This window comes from Cyprinus carpio, chromosome A11 (assembly GCF_018340385.1).
Source record: "Cyprinus carpio isolate SPL01 chromosome A11, ASM1834038v1, whole genome shotgun sequence".
In the NCBI taxonomy this organism is placed as follows: Eukaryota; Metazoa; Chordata; class Actinopteri; order Cypriniformes; family Cyprinidae; genus Cyprinus; species Cyprinus carpio.
This window is the reverse complement of record NC_056582.1, coordinates 13,526,547-13,551,272: the sequence shown is the minus strand read 5'-3', so window position 1 is coordinate 13,551,272 and position 24,726 is coordinate 13,526,547. Positions and strand designations below refer to the sequence as shown.

At 36.2% G+C, this 24,726-nt stretch overlaps 1 protein-coding gene across 1 annotated transcript in view; it reads left to right on the top strand.

Annotated features, from left to right (window-relative positions):
- Positions 1-18,799: 18,799 nt before the first annotated feature.
- The window catches only part of LOC109092290 (pleckstrin homology domain containing, family A member 6), a 62,073-nt gene continuing 56,146 nt past the window's right edge, over positions 18,800-24,726 (top strand). The window contains exon 1 of the mRNA XM_042766315.1: positions 18,800-20,374. Within this exon, the coding sequence (XP_042622249.1) occupies positions 20,340-20,374 (35 nt within the window). The 5' untranslated portion in view covers positions 18,800-20,339. The remainder of the gene's footprint in view (positions 20,375-24,726) is intronic.

Below are 24,726 nucleotides of genomic sequence, written 5' to 3'. Positions count from 1 at the left end.
TAATAATGAACAGCATTATGTGTGTGTGTGTGTGTGTGTATATATAAGCAGCAAAAACATTGAAAATAATAAGGAATATTTCTTGAACACCAAAGCAGCAAATTGCAATGATTTTTAAGCTGCGTATACAGTATTTAAAGTGCCAAAAGGTAGTTTATTGGAACATTTATAAAAGGAAAACATTTTTGCATGGTAAAGGCATGATTAATTTATTAATTATTCATAATCACAGGCTTTGTTCAATTGTTAAATGTGTAATGAGAGCCTAATTTTGGTGTTGAGGTCTTCGGGTTAGCCCAAAGGCCCACATTTGTAATTAGTGTTGAATGGTAGGAGGAGTGTGCTGATCTGTTTTGTGTTTTCATGCTTCTCAGATGTACAGCATCATGTAATTTTCTCCGCTTACTGGATCGTAAATTGGTGGTCTGGTCCACTTCAGGCTCCGTCGGTCCTTGCCATATGTTGTAGGAAGCTTGATTCATCCCTCCACCACCTTCTGTTGCTTGAGTCTGTTGGGTAATTTCCAAAAGAGTGTGAGATTAAGAATATCCCAAAACTGCCAGTCCAGGCCTGGTCTGCCTAGAACTTGTGATGTGTGTTCTGACCTGGCAGACCATTTTAAAACCAAATTATATCTGAGATTATTGTTTAATCAACTGTAATGAGTAGTGAACATAAACACACTTGAAATTATCTTTCATTTCTTTTGTCGGGTCATGTTCGAGTGACCCGTTTTTTGGGCACTGTATTATTTCCTGCTGCCATTAAAGTGAATGTAGTGACAGTTTAATCTCATTGTTTAATCCTTCCTCTGAACTGTTTCGGCAAAGCCTTGACAGAAAGCTTAAGGAGGCCAAAATTTAGACTTAATATCTATGAATGCATTGCTGTCAGATACCTTTTTAAGTGGTTCTTGAAAACAGATTTGGCCTTAATTAAGATGTACTTAAAAATAAACTTAGCCCTTCAATTCTTTAAATGATAAGGACGTCTTTGCAATGTCTAGGCAAACATATAGTTAAATGGATGCAAACAAGAAAAGACAAATCACGATTCAATATGCAAATTTAATTTGGACCATACAGATGACTGATTGTCTTTTTTCAAACATACTTCTGGGCCCCGTTTACTGATAAAACACAAAGTCTCCCCAATCTTTTTCATATCATTTAATCCTAATCCCGGTGATCTACACAGACACAAATCACGCCACAGGACCAAGTCTGAGGGAATTACAGTAGGACGACAAGAAAAGACCTCAAATGGCAGCATTAGCCTCTCTAGTACCCATCAGAGTTTTGTGAGTGGACTTTCTCTACTGTCTACTGATTGTTATAAAACCTGACCAGCTGGTTGGTGCATGTGCATTGTCTGTCATTTGTTCCACGTTTTTCATTGACTCTGTTATTTAGACTGTGATAAGTCAAGATGATTTCCTTTTTCTCTCACCTTTTCTCTCTCAAGCCTGTGTTGTTTTTCTTCATTCATCCATCCCGCCCACATTTTCATACAGAGAGGGATTTTTGTTGAATAGGTGAGAGATTCAACACATTCTGAGTCATCAGGCTCTGCTAAAAAACAAAACAAAAAAAAAACAACAAAATGGATTCATCTAGTAGTGCATTGTAGGAAAATGTACCCAGTGAGTTTTTGAATGGAGTTAGCATGTTGCTGCGTTTAAGGCACAATATTCGAAGAATAGAAAAACATAACTTGCATAACAACTGGGTAAAACAATCCATTTTAAATTACAGTTATTATTATTATTTTTATTGATACTTATTTGTATTATTTGAAACATACAGTTGCTTATAATCTGCCTTGTCTGCCATTATAGATTTAATTTTACAGTTTATTTCTTCATTCACAGTAATTAACATAGAGATACACTCGAATATTATGTTGCACTGACAAGTATGGTTTTTGTCATGGACTACTGACAGCTAGCATAATATATCATAATGCAAAAAGCAAGTTTTCAGTTGCCGATGCCATTGTAAACATCATTAATTTCACAAGCAAACATCCAATATTAGAAGATTTTAAAGAGATTCAATAGTAGATTTATTTATTTATTTTAAAAAAGTTTTTACAATTAAAAAAAAAAAAAAAAAAAAAAAAAAAAAAAAAAAAAAATATATATATATATATATATATATATATATATATATATATATATATATATATATATATATATATATATATATATATATATATATATTTTATTTTTTTTAAATTGTAAATACTTTTTTTTCCCTTACTAAAAAGTTCAACTATGTGAAGAAATATATATATATATATATATATATTATATATATATATATATATATATATATATATATATATATATATATATATATAAAATAGGAAGGTGTTAATAAATAAGATCCCAAAAGGGCTTTTAATTTGAAGTCTGAATTGTGAAAAGTCAGTTGAACAGCATGACAAGGTTGTCAAATAATATAATAGCACCATTATTTGTCAGACAGTTGAAGCATTGTAAAGGTGTGGTCTCCTGTTAATGCAGGCTTCAAGACACAAAAGAGCTGAAAGAAAATATTCTTGTTTTCCAGTACTCCCTTGATAATTCACAGATAAATTGTTAGACAGGTGTGTAGGTGTGCATCGCACGGAAGATGGAACAAACAGGACATAAACCTTACAGATGACGGACCTTTGATGGATATATGATCTATGGATTTGCAGGACATGAACTGACTGATAATAACTTGTTGACTCAGCGCACTGACTAATGCTGATAGCTAACGCTTATCAAAAGCTGTAATCCACAGTGATTATTCAAAACTTTCACAAATTTAGCAACAGGCACCCGGCTACCGAATATTCTGACTCATTATACTGTATAACCGTGATTCCTGTTAATCACTGACCTTCTGTATGAAAGGTAAGAACCTTCCTGTTACTGATAAAGTTTTGGTCTCAAAAAGTTTTGCAGGACAAAGACTTGAAGAGTTTCATTTAGGATACTGAAATTGCAGCCACAGAGTTGTTTCGAAAAATGCTGTTTTAATCTGAAAGCTGTAACATTGGTTTATCCAGCCATGTGTCTCATTTACATGTTTTGCAAATGATCGGCAATTCCCAAAGCTGCTCATTTGAAAAGCAGAACTGTTGGCCAAACAGACAGTCAGCATAATATCCTCTTGGGGATGTGATTTCCTGTGAAATATGACTGGCAGTCTGTGTCAGCAGAGAATGATGGGATGTGGGTTTATGGTACCCCTCTAGTTGAGCTGGAGCTGGATAATCTGCTGTCTCCATTAAATGATGCCGACAGGCAGCTGGATGAGCTTTCATAATGTCAAGTGAACAGGAAGAGTCTGTCAGTTGCAGGATGCGGGAGCCTGTTATACGCACACTATAGCAACACTAAACTGTCCAATCTGGTAGCCGTTGTACAGTACTCATACAGCTGGGCTCTCTACACATGTGTTGTAGTAGAGAATGGATAGAATTCTGTAGCCTATAGTCTCTGATTGTGAATAGATAAAAAATGTTTTTATTTTATTAATATATTACTATTATTATTATTTTAATAATTAACCTATTTTTTTTTTTTTTGAGCTGGTAGAGCATGGCACTAGCAACATCAAGGTTGAGTTCAGTTCCCAGGCACAAATACATACCGTTAAATCATTTTGATTAAAATGTTATTGCCTGTTTATTTCATTTTATTTATTTCTTTTTATTTTATTCATGAGATCAGCTGGTAGAGAAAATAGCACTAGCAAGACGAAGGTCATGTGTTCAGTTTGCAGGCACAAATACTGGCAAAAGGTCTTTCTGGATAAAAATGTATGTCTTTATATATTTTTTATTTAATTTTATTTTCCTCTAACTTTTGTTGACATGAGCAAGAGGTCAGGTTATTACTGGAAAAAGAGGGGGTAATGGTTTTGAAAAAATTATGTAAAATGATTCGTGTCATACACGTGATGAAGGAAGTGCGCCAACTGCTAGGTATCCAAAGCTATTAGCAATTGCATGAAAATAACAATTTTACAATTATAGCTTTTTGTACTGAAATGATTAACAATTACACATTAATGGAAATGGTGCATCCTTTCTTTGTCCTCTCTGTCTCTCTCCTTTTGTGTTCGGTTGGTAAGAGGGTGGGGCAAGAAAGTTGGGAGGGGCCGTCATTAGATGGCAGCACCAATAGCAGCCGCTAAAACATAATTGACTTAAATAGGAGTGCCTACCCTTCCTCCACTTCCACACAAAGCCCCTCGCTGTGATTGCCTCCTTTTGTTAAGCTCTCTTTTCTCTGTAGCGGCCTCCTTGCCACGTGCCAAGTGTTTTCGTCACGGCAGATGTCTGACACAATCTGCTGTAATCTCTGCTGTGCTTCTTTGATGTCACTGGCCTGTAGTGAGTTTGGAATAGTTTGAAACCTGTTTTGAGTTGTGCACAGAACATTAATTTGATTTCAATATAAAGACTATTGATTGAGTTAATGACCTGAAAGAATAAAGAGTCTGTTTAATTAAAAGAGACAGGCAGAGGACAAATCTCTAACACACAGCATGGACAAGGGCAAGTATAGTCAATAGACAGGGTGTGAATTCGATACGGTCCTCACTAATGAATGTAGAAACCCTTTGATAAGGGCCAGCATGAGGTTTAATCATCAAAGATGCATAACAACACGCTGACTAATTAGATTGATGATTCAGTAGATTTGGTCTCTGGTTATCTTGCCCAGAGGGCTTATCCAGTTTCTCCCTGTCAGTATCTAAGGCTGGAGACTTGGGCTGTGTTCAAGGGATAGTTCACCCAAAACTGAAAATTCTGTCATCATTAACTCACCCTTATGTTCTTCCAAATCTGTATGAGTTTCTTACTCTGCTGAGCAGAAAGGAAGATATTTTGAAAAATGCTGAACCAAACAGTTGACATTAATCATTGACTTTTATAAAAAAAAAAAAAAATTCTGTACTATGGAAGTCAATGGCTACCAGCAACAATTTGGTTACCAGCATTACCAGCAGAAAAATGAAACTCATACAGGTTTGGAACCACTTGTGGGTTAGTAAATTATGACAAAATTTTCTTTTTTGGGTGAACTATCCTTTCCATATGGTGTAACATATTATCATACTAACAAATATACTATTTCAGTGTATAAATTGTCAGTATGCATATAAAATTGGCAAAATGTGCCGTGTACAGCATGTGTACTGTATCCCACAATGCAATGTGAGTTGACCTTCCATTTCTGGGGTGACAAGTTGAAACTACTGTAAATGGAAGAGAAGATGAATATAATAAGAAATAAATAATATACAAATAAAATATATATATTTTATTTAGTTATCTCATCAGACTACCCAAATGAAAAATATTTTTGAACAAACTGGATAAAAAGAACAAAACTAATTTGTTAACTAGATACAACACACAGAATTGAATATTATATTGAGGTTGCAATGAAGCATATTACTTTTTAAACGTTCATTGTTGCTTAAAGTATATTATTTCACATGCTACTTTTAAAAATTGCAGCAGTATTCAGCTAGTACTTCATTTGTAATGTTAAAAAATGCAATGGCTGCATTGAAGTGAAACCTCTTTCTCTGTAGAGCTTCCTCTATTATGAGCCAGTCTTAAGCCTTTTTTTTTTTAATTAACACTCCAAGTTTCTGGAGCAGTCAGTGGCAGACCAAGGAGGGTTTAAGACGTTACATGGACTTGAATGGAAAAGAGGGCATGTGTCTTTCATGTATTACAGCTGGCCTACTTTGATAGTTCTTTAATTGCTCCAGGAAAATATGCCATTACTGTCATTTGCCATTTAACAGAAGTCTTCTGCACTCTGGAGAGGTTTAGAGGTTCATCTCTTAACTGAAGAAAATTAGATGGAAAAGTGCATTGAGTCATGGCTATTTATGTCTATATGTGAACAGGGGGATGATAATTGTTGCGTGTCATTGGGAGGATTCTGGGAAAGGGAGTTCTTTGGGGAGTGAGGACATGTACACTCTGCAGGGAGGGAAGCCAACACACAGTGTGGGAGAGGATGCTAAACAAGGGTCATTCTCACTGTTTCACAGCCCAGAGCGGAAGTAAAAAGAGAGAGAGAGAAGAGAGGGGAGTCAGTGCTATGTATAGAACTGGAACCACTGGAGCTTCATCCCATTGGGCTCAACCACAGACAAACAGCCTCCCATGATGGCATCCTATGGGGGATAGAATGGGTCATGGACTCAAGCCTAGTGCGCATTGTATGATTTAAGGCACATTTTTGCTGTATGAGCCAAATTTCAGGACTTTTGCAGTTTTGGGTTGGGGGTTCAAACTGGGTTGCCCCAGGGGGCTGCAAACTGATGCAGTTTTTAAGACTTGTATTTCAAATGTGGACATAAGTTTAAATTTAACATGATTATGATTGATTGATTCATTTATTGTGTCTCTTTTATTCTTTCAGTTTTTATGATATGATATATTTATTTATATGTCACCTCCAAGATGTCTTGCCCTCCACTGCAGTCCAGCCATGGTCACTGATGGTCAGTTTTATTAGCATGCAGTTAGCACATGTCCTGAAGCCCATGTCCTTCTCCCTCACAAGCTCATCTCTCTCAGGCGCTGAATGGTCTCTGCTCATCTGTCCTGATTTACCACAGCTCAACTGATAGGGCATGGGAAAAAAGCCCAGTCTCATGTCTTCAGAGCCATTAAAATCAGTGGATGGCTTCCTAATATGGACAAAATTCCAACATAATGGCACCACCTCCATGTTTTTCCAGCAAAATCCCTCTCTTGTCTAGATCAGTGTTTTAGTTTTGAATATTATTGTTTAATGCATACAGCTTTTTGTTGTTGTTTTGCTATCAGAAACAACTATTTTAAGTTTGCCGTTTTAAAACTTTTAAAAAGATTTTTCCACTTTTAAACTTTTGATATGCATTCATTTTGATGGTAAAGAAATAATAAACCAATATTATTGAAACAGTTTATATTTTTGGTGGGAATCCTTTTTCTCAGTACAATATTAGTATCTTAAGTACCAGTATTTCCTATACCATCAGTCTGCTCATTAAACTAGCTATACACTACCATTCAAAAGATTGAGGTAAGATTTTGTTTATTTAGATATTAATTATTTTATTCAGCAAGGATGCATTACATTAAAAAAAGTGACTGTTGTCACTTAAAGACATTTAAATTGGTTACCAAAGATGTTTATTTCTTATATCTTTCTATTTATTGTTAACCATACTTCTTTTAAAAACATAATTCTGGTCAACCCCAAACTTTTGATTATTAACCAATTAAAAATAATAACCATAATAAACATTTATGGTTTGATTTCCTCAATATGTTAAACCTTGTGTAGGCCTGAAGAAAAAAAAGATTTGGAGGTGCTAAAATTCATTGCGCTTTGACATTCTATATCTGACCTCTCTGGATCACGTGTGCTGTTAGTGACAGCATCTGGACACTGTCTGAACTTTACTGGTCATAATACTGTCAAAGCATAGGACACCATAATCTCTCTTGCTCTTTTTTTTTTGCTCCAACTAGAGACACGTGGTTTTTCCATGTTAAGCTCAACACCCTTGTAGGGGCGCTTTGTGTCAACACTCTGTGGTACGGTTGGCCTGGTCGCCTGCTGTGTGAGAAAGAGGTCTTTCTTGTGTCCTTTTGCCCTGTTAAACCAGGTAAGACCAGATAGGAAGGAGAAAATTGAAGGAGCAGCAGCTAAGGGAACGTGCAACCTCCGCAGAACTGTGAAGATCTGGTAACAATAGACTTGATTTTACTTGAACAAAGAAGCTGTCATGGTATTTTCCCACCATTCTCTCATGAGCAGAACACACTGATTTAGTTGCGAAGCAGAGTAATACCATATACAGATGTGCTGTGTAGGTGAAGCCTTTTTGTTTCCAGTGATAGCCAACCATGTTCAGATTAGCAATAATAATAATAAATAAAAAAAAACAGCCAAAGCCCAGCTTTGCAAAAGAGAAATAGCTAGGATGTTTTGTTGTAGCCTCAGTAAATGTGCCATTTGCCACAGTTCTCTGATGAACACCTTTATAAAATATGAAAAATAGTTAGCGCACTCCCAGCAGGCCTGCAGTAGCTCGGTGTGGATGTTGGCTATTAGAGCTGCTGTCATTGGTTTGTTCGTGCAAACACGGCTGCTCTACAGTAGTGGGCCTGACAACACTTAACCTCCGACACTGCCAAATACCATAACATTAAACACAAGTAGAAGCGTGGAGAGGACCGGGAAGTCTCGGCGGTTTAGCTTGTTGGCTATACGTGATTATAGGGAGATATAAAGGTTCAGAGAACTTCAGTAATTACTCACAGGCATACTGGCACATTTGCTGACTTTAAGGGATAATTTCTGTGGTTTTCGCAAAAACAAACAGGAAGGCTGCAGATAATCTTATCCAAATTTTTTGTAATATTAGCTGTTTTGAAAAGATAAAAAATAAAGCCAACTTGATGCATGAAGATTAGTCTCACTAACACTACATCTCACTCACTTCACTGAATGCAAAATAAACTATTCAGTTAATAAATTCTTATTAGGGCAACTTCAGGTTTCTTGTTCAGAAAGTTGCAAATAGCAAACCAAAACTCTGTCTGCATTATGCTCCTTCATACAGTTTTATATGATCTGTTTGTTCAGACTCATCTCAGTTAGGCTAGCTGGGGCAACATTCAGGGGAATTGTTGGTATAAAATACATTATATAACACTACCATATTAGTTATTTTAGATATATAACTAATTTATATATATATATATATATACATATACATATACATATGTTTTGTTGATGAAAGAAGTCTCTTATGCTCACTAAGCCCTATATATATATATATATATATATATATATATATATATATATATATATATATATATATATATATTTATACTGTATATCATTTTTTTTTACACATATGTTTTGTTGCAATTTTTAAATATTTAAAAATATTTTTTCTTATTTTCATAAACTTAAAATGTGTAAATAACATACATGTATTGAGTAGATCTCAAAATAAATTTTATACTCTACTGTACATTTTACTGACGCCTAAATTCACTTTTTGATTTTGAAATGACATTATAGTTTTTACTGAAATTTATTCAAACTGAATAGAATATAACACTAAATACAACACTAAATAAATTTTAATATTGGTCATTTATCGGTTATCAGCCATAAAATGAAAATGTATCCCCTATCAGTATTGGACAGAATTTTTATATCGCTGCATTTATTAAATGTGCGTTGAAAGTTCCAGTAATTGTAACTTAAACCCCATATAAGCTAGATAAAATGTAATGCTTTTTCTAGTGTGATATTTGGCTGTTCAGTTCTCACAGCACACATACACACAGAGATCTTATTGGGTGTTCTTGCCCAAGAGGCCTGTATGAAATCAAAAATATGTGTGTGTGTACTCAGCACTTGTCTTTGTGTGCTTGCACGGGCACGTGAGGAACAATCAGAAGTATGCAGGGTGAGCGAGAAGATGATGATGAAAAGTGTGCAGTGTAATCACCACCCATATCCCAGTCCTCTATGCCTCTCGGGAGATTGCTGTCTTTAGTATGGCTGTTAGCCTTCTCCAAATGCTCAGTCAGACACTCTCTCAAGGCCAGCCACAGTGCACCTGACCTCAGCCCTCTCCCTTTATTAAAAAATGTTGCCATGGTTTTTTCTCTCTGGAAGAATCATGCTATTACGGGAGGAAACCAAGTGTGGGAAAATTACAAGCGCTATGTTTCTGTGTGAGTATGTTTAAAAAAGGAATCTGGCTGACAAGTTATATTTTTACGTATGGCCCTGTGGATGTAAAATTCACCTATTCATTTTCTTTATTGAATCTGGATTGGAGGGAAAAAATAGCTGCTCTTACCCACCAGGAAGGGATTTTCTCTGAGGTTGATGAGTGCAGGAGAAAGAAAGAAGAGGGGAAAATGATTGTCTGAGGTCCACAGGTGGTTTCAAGTTTCACCGTCTTTACCCTGGAGCTTTTGATTCTTTGCTCTCTCTTTCTAACTCACCCACTCACCCTCTCCCTTTCTTTCTCTTCACCAGCCACCCCTCTTCAGACCACACAACCACGCTTCAGGAGCACAGTAACGGAGAAGGGAGGGAGGCAGTGAAAGAAGTGCATCGCGAGGACTTAACGGAGACGATTCTCAGCCATAAAAACTCCCAGCAAGGTAGGATCTCCTCTTTCTTTTGGGGAATCTCTAGCTGGGTGAGAAATATGTCATTTCTCAGTTGCTAGCTCTAGGATAGATGTGAGGTAGTCAATAGGTGCTTGTGAGTTTGTTTGTGTGTTCGATATGTGATACAAGGTGTCTAGACGGAGAAGGTGGTTTGGATGCATTGACTGAAGACCAGAAGAGGCTAGTCCAAATATTTCCTGTCTTACAGAGAACAATATCTTGCAGATCTAGGGTAAAAATGTAAGATATCAGTGTTTAGATATGAGCAACTGAAGTTTAAATGCGAACACCTAAAGGACTTCCTCTGATCTTCTAGAAGTGAGCTAAATAATCCAACATATCAGTGTTGTTTAAGTATAACTTATACTATTGTAGTTTTTATTAATATTTTGAATTACCTTCTGTTTTTATATTTTCAGTTTTCTTTTTAATTTTAGTTCAATCTTTTGCATTTTGTGTATTTTTTTTTTTAAATAACATTTAAGAAAAAGTCAAATTATTTTATTTTTAGGTCAGCTTTAGTTAAGTTTAAGTTTTAGCTTTCGTTTGAGTTGTTATTAATTTTCAGTTACTACTTTCAGTTAATTTTAATTCTTCACCTTCACCTTTTTTCAGTTAGCTGCCAAAACATTTCAAATTTTCATTTACTTTACATTTAAGCTTTTCATCAAATATTTATGTTTTATTTTATTTTGTCTCAGCTTTATTTCAATACTTATGTTTTATTTGATTTCAGATTTAGTTTAGTTATTTTTAGTTATATTATAGCTTTTATTATTTTCCAGTTACAAATAATGCTTCAACTTATAATTTTTTTCCTGGTTAGTTGCAAAGACTACTTTTTTTCTAAAGTTTTCCATCTAATATTTATATTTTATTTGTTTATTTCAGCTTTATTTCAATATATATATTACATATTATTCTTTCAATAATCACATTTTTATTAGTTTTAGTGTTAGTTAACTACAATATCCCTACAACATATGCAGAGGTAAATGAACTGACTAAGTTATGATTCATCAGTTTAGCTTAAAGGCAGCAAAAACAGATGACATACAGTGAAGATACATGCACAGATGCTAAGACAGATGTTGTTTGAGGTCATCCAGATGCCCAGGTGTATGCACGCAACAACAACAAAAAAATGCCCTCATCACCTCAAACCAATCAAAAACTGTTAATTATAGAAGTGAATCATTCCTGAATGGTGTTTCACCAACCCCATCTGCTTGATTTACTCTTTTCTGGTGAGAACCAAGCACCTGTTTTGTGACTGTGGTATGTTCCAAAATCTGGAAAACAAACTGATTTGAAGACTTGCAGAAGGGGTGATGCTGCTGTAGGATTTTGATATGCATCCTGCATTCTGGGTTTAAACCTCTGATCAGAATAAACCACGAGGCAGCTTAAAAATTTAAAGGGGAGACCATAAACTCCTGGACTCAATTTTAGACTTGCTAATTTCTACGCTATATTTGGATTTCGGTGGAAATGCAAAGATGCTAATTTGTGATAGGCAGGCTGCCATCATCTGCTGAAAAGACTGCATAAATTAAACATTAAAGTTATGAAACACCCTATTTAAACCACTTGCAATGCAGTTTGGGTTATAAAGCCTAATTTTTGCATCCACAGCAGCATAAATTTCAAAGATCCACTCTTGCTCTAATTGCATGTTAATATATGATCTTTTTAGCATTGTTGCTATGGCAGAAGTCAGCTGGCAGAAGTTGTTTTGGCAGTGGCGGTTGTCAGATTGGCCGCTCTCTGGACCAGGCTGGAGTCCTTCAACGTAGCTAGCACAGGGAGAATAGTGGCCTCGGTGTCTGGATGGACAGACTTGGCACTGGCTGATGGAACAGGAGAGGTGAACAAAAAGCTTGAAGATGACAGACAGGAAAGGGGAAGAATACCCCACTTGTGTCCGGTGTCTAAGGAGCTCTTCAGTGTTGCATGTGGGAGTGTGATGTTTATCTGAGTTTATGTGGGGATAAAAGCTTATTTAGACACACCTTTCCCCAAAAAACAAGTTCGACTTTTTAAGGAAAGCCTAAATCACTAAAAATTCACAGAAATTGCCAAGAAACTGTCCCAGCAAGAAAAGTTTAAGGATATCAAGCAGATATCTTAGCATATTTAAGTGGATGAGAACAATTGTTTAATAACCGTATGAATCTCATAAAAAGAAACATTTAGGGCAAATTTAATACATATATACAGAGGGTATATTATTATTATTCTTTTCTTTATTTTGAGGTGATATATGACCCAGACATTTTAAAATGAAATTTAGTTATTTAACAACTATTCTTTACTGTTCTTAAACATGAAGGAGCAGTATGTTGGTTAAAAAATTACACCTTTTTTTAACCATAGTAATATAGTTAGAACAATTTCGATTTTGTATTGCGTAAATACCAAAGATCAGGGAAAAAACATGCAGTACCCTAGTTTTTTTAAAAGTAACCAAGTATTACCATTGAATGGCATCAGTAGCTTTGCCACTACCATAGTATTTGCTTGCAAGGGTTGTGAGTCATAAAGACTCCAGACACACAAGGCAAAAGTCTGATGTTCAACAAAGAACACAGTCTTAAATAAAGGACTGACGCTGTGAGATGAAATGGCAACTTGTATTGTCTGTTCTTGATTTACTGTGCAAGGCCATCTTGGGTCTTAATTAGCCACAGAATTATTAGCAATAGCCAGTTTCCATAGGCGTATCCCCTCCCATCCAGCACACACAAAGTGTAAATTAGAGGTTTCAGTATCTGTGCGCTGTCTGCACAAGTCACTTCCTCCCACCTGTGTCTCTGGAGCATCATTTAGATGGCTAATATGAAAGAGAGAGCAGAAGATGAGGTGGGGCGCAGGAAGTCATGTCAGACAGGGATTCGGGCTTTAGTGATATATGGTCCCTTTGTTCTGTGAACCGCTTTGGCCAGTTTAATTGCTCTTTGAGTGGTCCCGCACTCGCTCTCTGCTGGGCTGCTCTGCTGGTATAGAGGTATTTTTGGCAGTTGTCCAGTGGGGGAGCTGTTATGATCATAATGCTACACAGAATGTTGCTGTAAATTAATACTAGTTCATAGTATACTAACCCTCACTTGTTAAAAAAATAAAGATAGAAAAGTTATTTTAAATTGTAATAATATTTAACAATACTGCTGTCTTTAACATTCAATAATTGTATCTTCTTAATAGTTTTGTTGTCACACACACACACACACACACACACACACACACACACACACACACACACACACATACACTTTTATATTTTATATTTATATAGTAATTACAAAACTATCAAAATAAACACATTTAAATAACCGTCAAATGTAAAGGAATTCTGGGAATGTCAATGTATGCTTTTTTTTTTTTTTTTTACTGTAAATTATAAGTTGACCTGCCCTTTTTTACTGGTCAAAAACTGTAAAATTAACAGTATTTTACTATGAAATGAATGTCATGTAAGATTTATTACAGTTTTACTGTTTTTAGTAACTTATAGTAACTTAATATAAACTTATTTACAAATAATTTTTACAGCATCAGAACATGCATACTTCTCTGTTAGAGTAGACAACAGTATGTAAAATAAGTAGTATGTCTGAATTCATAGCATTCATAAAAACAGTAGGCAGCAAATACTCAGATGACAAATATGACTGTACTGCTTTCTTTTCTCCATTACTGAAAGTCAGATTTTAGTGTGTCTGGCCAACTTGGGGATGTATGATAACCCAGTGATTTGGAGCTGATATTTCCTCTGATCTGCAATCAGTTCTTTAATTACTCTTAAAGAGGTTATAGTAAGGTTGAGTGGAGAAACTGGTCCAGAATCAGAAAACAAAGATGACATGTTTCTGGAGGAATATAATCGTGTTGCTTGTAGAGACCTGTTAATCACACCCCTAATATTTCGCCACAGGCAAGAAGAGGAACGGGACAGAGTTAAATACCTCTCTGATGAGACGTCAGGCACATATAGAATGCACCTTTGTCTAAACATGGCTGGATGTCATCAGGAGAAATGTGTTGACATCTTTTTTAAACTTGCATGTGTCTCGTCCAAGCCACTAATACACACAAACAAACATATGCTTTCCAAAACAAACCCACACCCAGAGATTGAACCTCATCCATCTGGACATGACTGTTTGTAATCATTTTCCAGTCCATGAAGAAATCCTTTTAATCATTTCCTGTGAACTGCTACTAACCTGACCTGGTCACTGTAAAGCATTCTGGATTAAAAGTTACAGAGCTCATTATTTATTTTCATTTTTTCTCACCACATGTTGTTTCTGAATTGGTGCCAGGGAATGGTTTCCCTCATGAAATTAAAGTGATCTCTATTTATCAAGAGAGACAGTGGAGTTATTATTGCAATATGGCCACAGGGAGTCGACGTTAAGCTTAAAGAGGAAGTGTGTGTGCTTTCACAGAAGTTTTTTTTTATCAGTTTGAAGAAATATACTTGGATCTTGGTGTATGAATTATTTTATTAATTTTTTTTAATCCGCCTATACTCCAAACGGTTTTTCCTATGTAGGGTTGCAGGATGCTGGAACCTATGTCAGCTTGTCTGGCCAAAGGCAGGGAAATACCCTGACTATAAAATTTGTTAATTTAATTTAATTGAATTTTTAATTGATTTTTGTTTAATTTAATAAAATATAAATAGATTAATAATAATATTATTTATAATAAAATAATTATAAATAATATTTTATTTTTCTTTATATTATACAAATTATTTTCATTTTATATTTTAAACAAATTTTAGGCCTTTTTTCTACAAACTTTGAGGTGAATTAATGTTGTATCATAATGTGAATAGTAAACCGCTTCATGAGGTGCATCCTGGGATGCTTTTTAAACATTATTGGAGGAATATCCATGCATGCTAGCCACTTGCTAAAGGAAAAATTTTCAAGATAATATTATGAGCAAAAGTCAGAAAAGGCTAAGGCTAATTTGAAACTAGAGGAGGTGTAGTATAATATTTTAGTGTTGGTAAGTAACATTCTGTTCTCTCATGCTCCTTTAATCTCTAGCTCCTTATCAGCATTTTAATGCAAGCTCACATCTCACTAGGGATTCCAAAATTAGTGCCACTGTTGATAAGATAAAAGGTTTAGTGCTCTTTGCCCAGTGGGTTAGTCCAATCAGTGCAAGCGGCATACAAATAACTTAAATTCCTCTTGTTCATGGAACCTGCCAGTACCTGTTCCTTTTTATCATTTTACCTGTTCCGCTTAGGCTAGGGATAATGGGACTTTCTGTGGCCTGTTTCATCCTTCCATCCTATCAAAGTGCAGTCCAATAAACTCTCTGATGGCTAATGAGAAACAAACTTATCACAAATGGCATTAGATTGTTTTTGGTTTCTGTTTGTCGACGACAGAAAGAACAGGTGTCCTTTAAAGTTTTGTACCCTACAGTTTGAGAAGAGAAGCTTGTGGTTGTGTCGGTTTACAGATTAGTGGTAAATTACAAGTTAATGGTCTTGAATGAAAACAAAGGATTGTGGTGCTGGAATGTTTTAATTGGCCAAAGAAGGGGGAGATTTGTGGGTCTTAAGAGACGTTAGACCCCAGGCAATGAATCAAGCTGCTGTGTGGTCAGACAAATAGTGATAAATAACATTCCCCAGCAGGCCTCGCCCGAGCATACGTGTGCCTCCGATTATCTCCTGTGTTGAAAGGACTCAACGTGTGAGTATGTGAGTCTGTGACTGGCCATCTGTGTTGACTCACTGTTGATAAAGTCACTGAAATTTAAGGCCAAGAGCCATGCCAGGTTGAAGTCCGACCTTGGCTAGTGCCAAAGGTGAAAGCACTCTAGACTCCTCATTTTGAGATATCACAGACATAAATGGACTGGAATACCAGATCACATAATTTTTGAGAAACCTCCCCCTGCTGTTCTCAAATATTTGCCTCTGGTTGTACTGTAGATAAAACAATCCTTCAAGTTTTTTATATGTACACTAGATCCATGTCACGTCCGTTGTATTTGATCCTGTCTAACTACTGTTCTTCCATATGAACAGATTGTATGTTGACTGTGTGTGTGGACATTTGCATGTGGTTATGCTTATGTAATCAGAGCAAACAAAGTGTCCTCACACTGTTGCTCTGTCCCTCTGTTGGTTTCCCTTGCACCCCTTTTCCACACACACACACAGCATCTTTTTCCAAAATAAATGTGTGTGTTTGTGCAAGGCTAGAGAGCTGGCACTAACTCCATGGTGACCAGGGAAGCATAAATAAGCCACCTGTCTAAAAGCTTTGCAGAGCTGGTGACTGAGCATACGCTTTAAAGATACAACTAAAATTAACTGTGCTTTAAGTTTTTCAGGTAGGTATAACAATAATATTCAGGTACAGAAATACCACAGAAACTGAATAATCTATTGAACTTTAAAATAACACTGGTTAGTCTTCAGTGTATAAATAAACATTAATGACAGACAGCAGCAGGTTTATTTAAGTTGCTGTCTCTTTAAGACCTCATGCACGGATCTAACTGTTATACTGTACATAAGTTTTGTTTCTCAACTGTTTACATTCACTTAATAGCCTATATACCAACAACTTTTAGTATAAATTGACTGTTCACATGAATACTCATCAAGACGGGCATTTTGACATAATTTTGTATGTTTTTGGCCGTTTACACTCAATAAGGCGCAACACAACTTCATTCTGTAGTCGCGTGCTCTCAGATGCGGCTCTATGTGTGCACGATTTTGTATGAGCTCAAGAAAGGGGTCTCACAGAAAGTGCGCAAGTACTGAATTTAGCACTTGAATGTTTAAAATTGTAAGAGTCAAAAGCACGTGCAGTTGATTCATTCAATCATCTGTACCGAGCGTCTGCCACGATTAAATATTTGTGGGAATTTCCCATGTTACAAGTGCGGAATCTGCGGGAATCAGTAGAATTACACGTAATCCAAACAATCCCGCGCTGAAATTCAAGCCCTGTTTACTGTGCTGGTTGCTGTTTTCCATGTAATTATAATGAATGGGAAGTGAAGCTTTCATGCTCTCAAACTTTTTTATGCTATAACATAATGACCTGTGACCTGTGCAAAATATTCTGAGTGCTCTAAATCTTTGTGCGACAAACAGTTTCTTTACAGATTCTGTAACATTCTGTTGTACCTGAAAGTAGAGCCGTCTAGAAGGTACATGCAGAAATGCTTCTCTCCTGTATGAATGCAAAGGTGTTTGTGCCAGAACTTCAGAGCACACTTTTCCCATCAGTCCATTTGTGTACTACCAGTCTGGTGTACAATGATGTGTGAATGAGGTGGTAATGGAACAGGAAATGGATATGACCTTGCCTCATGTCACCACTTGATATATTACTGAGATTTTAAAGGGGTTTGAATAAAAGGGGTTTCACTGAGAAACTGTGAAAACCCATGGGCATAAATGTAGATCAAGCACATCATTTTTTGCACATCATTTAAAAAAAGAAATCATTTATTTATTGAAGTCAGTCCATGTTTAATTTTTAAAATAGATCAATTTGGTGTTGTTGTTGTTGTTTCGTATGCTTTTAAAATGTACTTAAAGGGATAATCCACCCCAAAATAAAAATTTCGTCATTAATCACTTACCCCCATGTCATTCCAAACCCGTAAAAGCTTCATTCATCTTTGGAACACAATTTAAGATATTTTGGATGAAAACCGGGAGGCCTGTGACTGTCCCATAGACTGCCAAGTAAGTTACACTGTCAGGATCCAGAAAATCCTTGTGGCATGGCTGATACAGAAGAGCATACGGTGATGTGGAGGGACACAGAGGAAACTGGAATTGTTGAATAAAGTCGTTATTTTTGTTTTCTTCGCTTACAAAAAGTATTCTCGTTGCTTCATAACGTTACGGTTGAATCACTGATGGCGGATGGACTATTCTGATGATGCTTTTCATACTTTTCTGGATCCTGACAGTGTAACTTACTTGGTAGTCTATGGAACAGTCACAAGCCTCCCAGTTATCATCGAAATTTCTTAAATTGTGTTTTGAAGACAAACTAAGCTTTTACGGGTTTGGAACGACATGGGGGTAAGAGATTAATGACAAAATTTTCATTTTGGGGTGGAGTATCCCTTTAAGTCAGATGACGCTTTTTCTTCATAAGACAAGACTCCATTAAAATACAAAATCTGCATTCATCCTGTTGAGAACCAGCTGGATTTTGGGATGTTCTGGCATGTTTTGCCTGCCTCCCTCGTCTTGAACTTAAAATGTTTGTGAGAAGGCAGCCAGAGTGTCTGATAAGATGGACAGAGTGTCATTGAGGAATGTGTAATGATATGGCATGGACACTGAGAGCCTTGTCCGTATATTAGCCTGAGCATTCTGGAAAACAAGTTGCCACATTGCAAGCAGTAATAGGACATGCATAGCCATCAAACGCTATGATGAGTTATGAGGACAGTCTTCATTAGAAGTTTGTTTTGGGAATGAAGAGCTGGGACAGACGCCTTGTAAGTGAAAATTGCAATCACTGCTAGGAAACAGAGACTGACTTAAAGTGAAATTAATATTTTGTCATTATTTGCTCATTCTCGTGATGTTCCAAATCGAATGATTAAGGCATAGGTATTAGGCAGGATGTTCATGATTCTCTTTTCCATATAATGAAAGGAAATAGTGACCAGGGGCTGCCAAGCCTCAAAAGTAATACAAATACCATAAAGTATAGTCCATAAGACCCATGAGGGTGAGTAAATAATGAATATAATTTTTTCTGTGAATTTTACCTTTAACTAGGACTGAGTATGCAAGGAGTAGAGGAGTACATAGAAACTTTGTAGAGCTGGTTCTCACTGTTTTGTACATTGCTGATAAACAAATAGAAGACTGAAAAAATGGTAACATTCACTAAAGTAGCGATCTGCATGGTTGTAAATAAACTGTGACCTTGGAATACTTGAAAGGCCAGAATGCTTTTTGGCAAAACTCCACACAGGCTCATTAGTTTATAAACGGTAGCAAGTAATGGCTTATGTAGCGATCCTCAGGAACATTACATCCTGTTATGTACAAGTCAGCCCATTCTGATCTAATAATTACAAATTGATTAAATAACCACTGTAGGATTATGAACATTGCAGGCCAGAAAATGTAAATAAAATTAAAAATTAAAAAAATTAATTTACATACTGTATGCTGCACTATTTCTGCACATTTAAAAAGTTTTGAATAAGACCCAAGTTTGGGTACTGAAATACTGCTAAAGTAGTGCAAATATACTTACCCAGCAATATCTTAACTTTAACATCAAATCTAGCAAATGTTAGCATGTCTAATCACCCGCTCCCTTCAACCTTTAGCAGACAGTCTGAGCATGAAGAGTTTGGACAGGACATGATTACGCTCCCACAAACCCCTGACCCCCCGGATTGCTGGGAAGCCTTAGTACGACATAGTCTATCCAAACCTCAGATGGACTGCCCTACTTCACCATGTTATATAACATTCTGCAGCCCATTAGCAATGAATCAGTGGCCCTCATATTCACTTCCACAATCTAATTGATAGTACAAAATAATCCAGAAGTAAGAACAGTCTTTGTTTTGTTAACCCATGGGGAATGAGTGGCAGGAGGCCACTGAAAGGGTTAAAGGACAGACCGCCACTCCAATCAGAGTTAATGATTGGAGTAGAAACAGAACTGCAGAAATGAGGGAGCATGCAGGGGCTGTGCTGTGGGGGATTTGTAGAGGAGAACGAGAAAGGGAGTGAGAGAAAAGGGGGGGAGAGAGAGAAAGCCACTGTGCTTAAATCCAGCTGGCTGCCTCCCTGGGAATGTAATCCATATGTGTACACGAGTTCAGCTGCAGGAAAAAGAAAAGATATTACCCGCAAAGAAGCGATTGTTTCTGGTTTTCTTGTTTAAATTCCACTCATTCTGGCCCCTGGACCACATACAAAAAGATCCCTGGCTCTGGTTCAACAGCCAACACAAAAAGAGAGGTATAGTGTAGAGAAGGACAAAGGGAGAGTTGAGGAAGTTGGAGAGGATAAAAACGAAAGCAAAAGGAACAGTAGAGAACAATATACCGATTAGGGACCTGAGAGAAGAATGAAAGAGGACACGCAGGAGGAAGGCGTACTGAGGTAGGTCATCTGGAGTTTTGGTTTTGTTTTCTAATTAATACTGGTTTAGGTGCAGAGGTAGTACTTTGTGCTAAGCTGTTTGGACTATGTCTGGAAAGGAAGCAAGAGGAGACCATGTGTTTATGTAAGTGTGTGAATACATGAAAAGTTGGGGGCATGGGGCTTCTGCAGGATCCAGAAGCCTGGAATATAGGACCACAACAAAGATTTTACAATCTTAGAGCATTTTTTTTTGCACTACAATCTTTTTATTTGCACTGTTTGTTCACCTCACTGGTTTGCACTCTATCTGCCATGTGCCTTGCACTGCTTTATTTAACTTTATTTTTATTTTTATTATTTTTTTTACATGCCCTTATTTGTATAGTGTATTTTATATTTTATATTTTATCTGTATCTATCTGTATTTTTAGGCTCTACTGTTAGTGTTATCTGTATGCACCATGGGTCTGAGAGTAACGCAATTTCAATTCTCTGTATGGATGTACTTTACATGTGGAAGAATTGACAATAAAACAGACTTGACTTGACTTGACTTGAGCATGAGGGTACAAGGGATTTTCTTTAAAGTTCATGTGAAGTTTGAGCTTTATTTCTGAGACTTCCTTTACATTTCATTCATGCATAAACTTACAGTAGCATTGGTCATATTTGATGTTATTGGATAACCAGTTGGATTCTGAATGTGCCCCAAACCAATACAGTTTATTTGCTCAGCCTATTGTGTTTTTGTATGCTGGCTCAAGCGTTTTATCAACTGAATAGCTTTTCTTTTACTGTGATGACCTGAGATTTATTTTTGTTGCATGGACACTCCCTTCAGCAGTCCCTGCTTGAAAATCCATTTTAAGCTGGTAGCTGTTTTGGAACAGGGTAATTGGTGTAAATTAGTCATTAGCTGGTCCAAATGATCATTAGCTGATAGGTGTCTTGGTGTCTGGTCAACCACCCTGGACCAACTAATAATCAGCTTGGACCAGCTAGCATGCTTCAAAACAGTACCACTTAAAATGTGTCTTCATCTTGAACCTGGTGGAAATTGCACACTTACAATGAATTTCTAGTGTTTCATGCCAAGACGGTTATCAGGTTTAAGAACCACCTCCCATCCACAACCCTTCACTTTTTTGTAAAACATTATCAGTAATGGCTTACCTCTATGTTTTTTTTTTTTTTATAGATATATCCTCAATGAAATGTCTGGTTGCAGGGATTAGTGAACAAAGTGGGAATGGATATTTTGCTCATTGTTCCCAGATGCTAAATTTGTGTAAATGTGGAGTTTGCTTTCAGACGTAAGCGAGAACCTTCGAGTCCTGATTACACTTGGGAAAAACAGGGCAGGCCAGGGTGTTTTGACTGGAAGAATTTCCCTCGCTTAAACACAGCAAAGTTCAAAGCATGAAAGTGCTGTTAGGCAAGAGTAACAACTTGCAGTGTAGAACAATAATGCTAGTGGTGCAGAAATTAAGCCTAGTATAAAGTCTTGGTGTTTCTAAACAGTGTGTGCCATGAAGGACATTTTGTCTGAGACCTGAGAAGAGCCCCAGAGATCAAAGTTCAACAACTTGCAAGGTTCAGAAAGCTAGGAATATCCAATCCTGTTCCTGGAGGGTCAATGTCTTGCAGAGTTTAGCTTCAACCTGCCCAAAACACACTTAAATTGAAAGTGTTTAAGTTTTTAATGCTTGCATTCCGTATTTTTGGGAGATGTTTTTGAATTAATACTTTTGTAAAAAATACAGAAAAAACTGTAAACACAATTACGGCCAAAAACTGTAAATTTTACAGTACACTGTAAAAAAAAAGTCTGTAGTTTTTACAAAATAATTTTGGCAGCTGTGGTTGCCAGAATACTTTTGTAAAAAATACAGAAAAAACTGTAAACACAATTACGGCCAAAAACTGTAAATGTTACAGTATAAAACTGTTATTTACAAACAAGAAAATTTGAATGTAAACCAGTAAATTCAACAACGCACACTGCTATTAAAATCTGTTTTGTACCTTTAACATACTGACAACCACCATAATAATGCAGGTGGTAAAAGAGAAAGCCACATGAAGAATCGAAGTTCATCACAAGTAGCTTCGCCACAAGCAGAAGTTTATATTAATATATAGAAGGTGCACAAAGTCATTCATGCAAACACAAAACACCATCATGGTGACACACGATACTTAAACAATTCAATAAACTTTCATTAAACAGCAGAAGATGTAACATAAAGCCCAAATGTACAACTGAATAACAAAAAACTATTAAAAAACATGATTATTTAAACAAAATACTTTCAAATGTGGAGCGTCACACAGGGAATTCTGGGAATATCAGTTTACAGTTTTTGACTGTAAATTATACATTGATTTGTTCTTTTTTTATTTCTAAAAACTGTAAAATTAACAGCATTTTTACTGTAAAATTACATGAAATGTCTGGTTAGATCTTTTACAGTTTTTCCCTGTATATAGTACAGGAACTTACTGTTAACCTATTAACACTTTTTTTTTGTAGCGTTTTTACAAAATTGTACAGTTAAAATGACACTTATTTTTTACAGTGTACAATATGCTACAAACAAATAGCCTAAATTATAAAAACAATATTATTATAATTGTAGCCATATTTTTATATATATAGATGGGCAACCTCTCAGGTTCACAATTATTTTTATTTTTTTGTGGAAAAAAATGTATTACCTCAATTTGCATCGTTTCATCAAATCATGCTAAAATTAGTCTACAGCATAAACTTGTAAAGTGACATACATACTTTATTTGTATTTTTAAAAACAACAGACTAAAACTTTAGTTTTTACAATATTTGCATGTCAAATTAACAAAATTGTTTTGTTATGAGTATTACAGTATTTCTCTGTTTTTGATACCAATAATTTGTAATTTTAACAAATAATTTTGATTACAATCACATATTGTTATTGTAAATATAACAAAATATTATGTTTAATAGTTTACAAAATTCCACTGTGAAATTAAACAAAAAAAAAATATGTTTTGGGGTTTACAATACCTTTCTGTATGGATTTTACATAGTTTTTCTGTAAATTTCACGGTCATTTTTTACAGTGTAGATGTGTTTTGGGGTTTAAATTACTTTTCTGTATGGATTGTGTTTGATTAGGATCGAAACTAAACTCTGCAGGATATTGGCCCTGCATGAATTGGATTTGGGACAACCCTGTGCTGTACCTGTATCTGCTAAACCTTTTGTTTGTCCTATCATGCCATGAGAGGATTGCATCTCTTGACAACTACACAGGTGGCCAGTTCTCTTACACCTTAGTAAACATGTGCTGACAGTGTTTGTAAGGTTGGAAAGACCATCATTCCCTAAGGCTCCGTGGTTGGCAAGACTTATGGAGGTATTGTTGGGAATTTGTTTTGATTTGAAATGATCTAGTGTTAGCACAAGACATCCTATTTTTTGTAAGATTGCAGCCTGCTAGGCTAAGCCCTCAGCCAAGAGGACGTATGTGAGGAAAGAATTGTGTTTGCCCATTGGAGGTGGAATTATGTTCAGGATGGTTCTGGAAACACCCCTCTTCAGCTGGTGTGATTGTGTGCAATCAACTACGTCTCATCCATCAATAAGGATTTGTCAGAGGGAAAAAAATGAGTGCATATTCAGGTGGTTTGAAGTGCTGCTTGAGGCTTCAGGAGTGTCAGGAATGTATCATTTCATTGTATCGTACATGTCTGAATGCCATCATCCACAAGGTGCATGACACGCATTGCAGTCTTATCAACATATCTCAAATGAAATGTGGACATGCACGTCCTTACACAGTATAAAACTAAAGTTTGACTTCAGGTGTGTCATCATCTCTCATGTTCCACTGCAGTCTTACTATAGTGGTTTATCTAGGAGTGGCATCTGTTGTAGCTTGGCCTAGTTCTTCTCTGACCTGACACAGGAACAGGTGCACAAATAGGACTACTGCTGTATGGACCAAGACCAATCTGACTGGCTTGTGAATGATCTTCACTGCCATGTCCCTTGCCCGTGGAGCAGTTTGACCTTTCCCAGATTCCTTAACTGAGTTCTAAGCCCCTTCTACTGTGTAATGAAATGACAATACTGATCTCAAATGTGCTGAAAGCATAAATTTTATCAATTTGTCTTTAAATTTATCCCCTTTAAAACATTGCTGCTACACCCATGCATAGACTGACATCTTTGTTCATTTTGTTGCTTCTCATTCTGTTTTTCCAACAATGAACATTTTATTTTTATGATGGAATCTTAAATTGTTTTTACATGTCCCATGAGAAACTTGTCTGTTCAGGGTAAGGTGAACCCGAAACCAGCCTAAGTATACAGGGATTCCTTA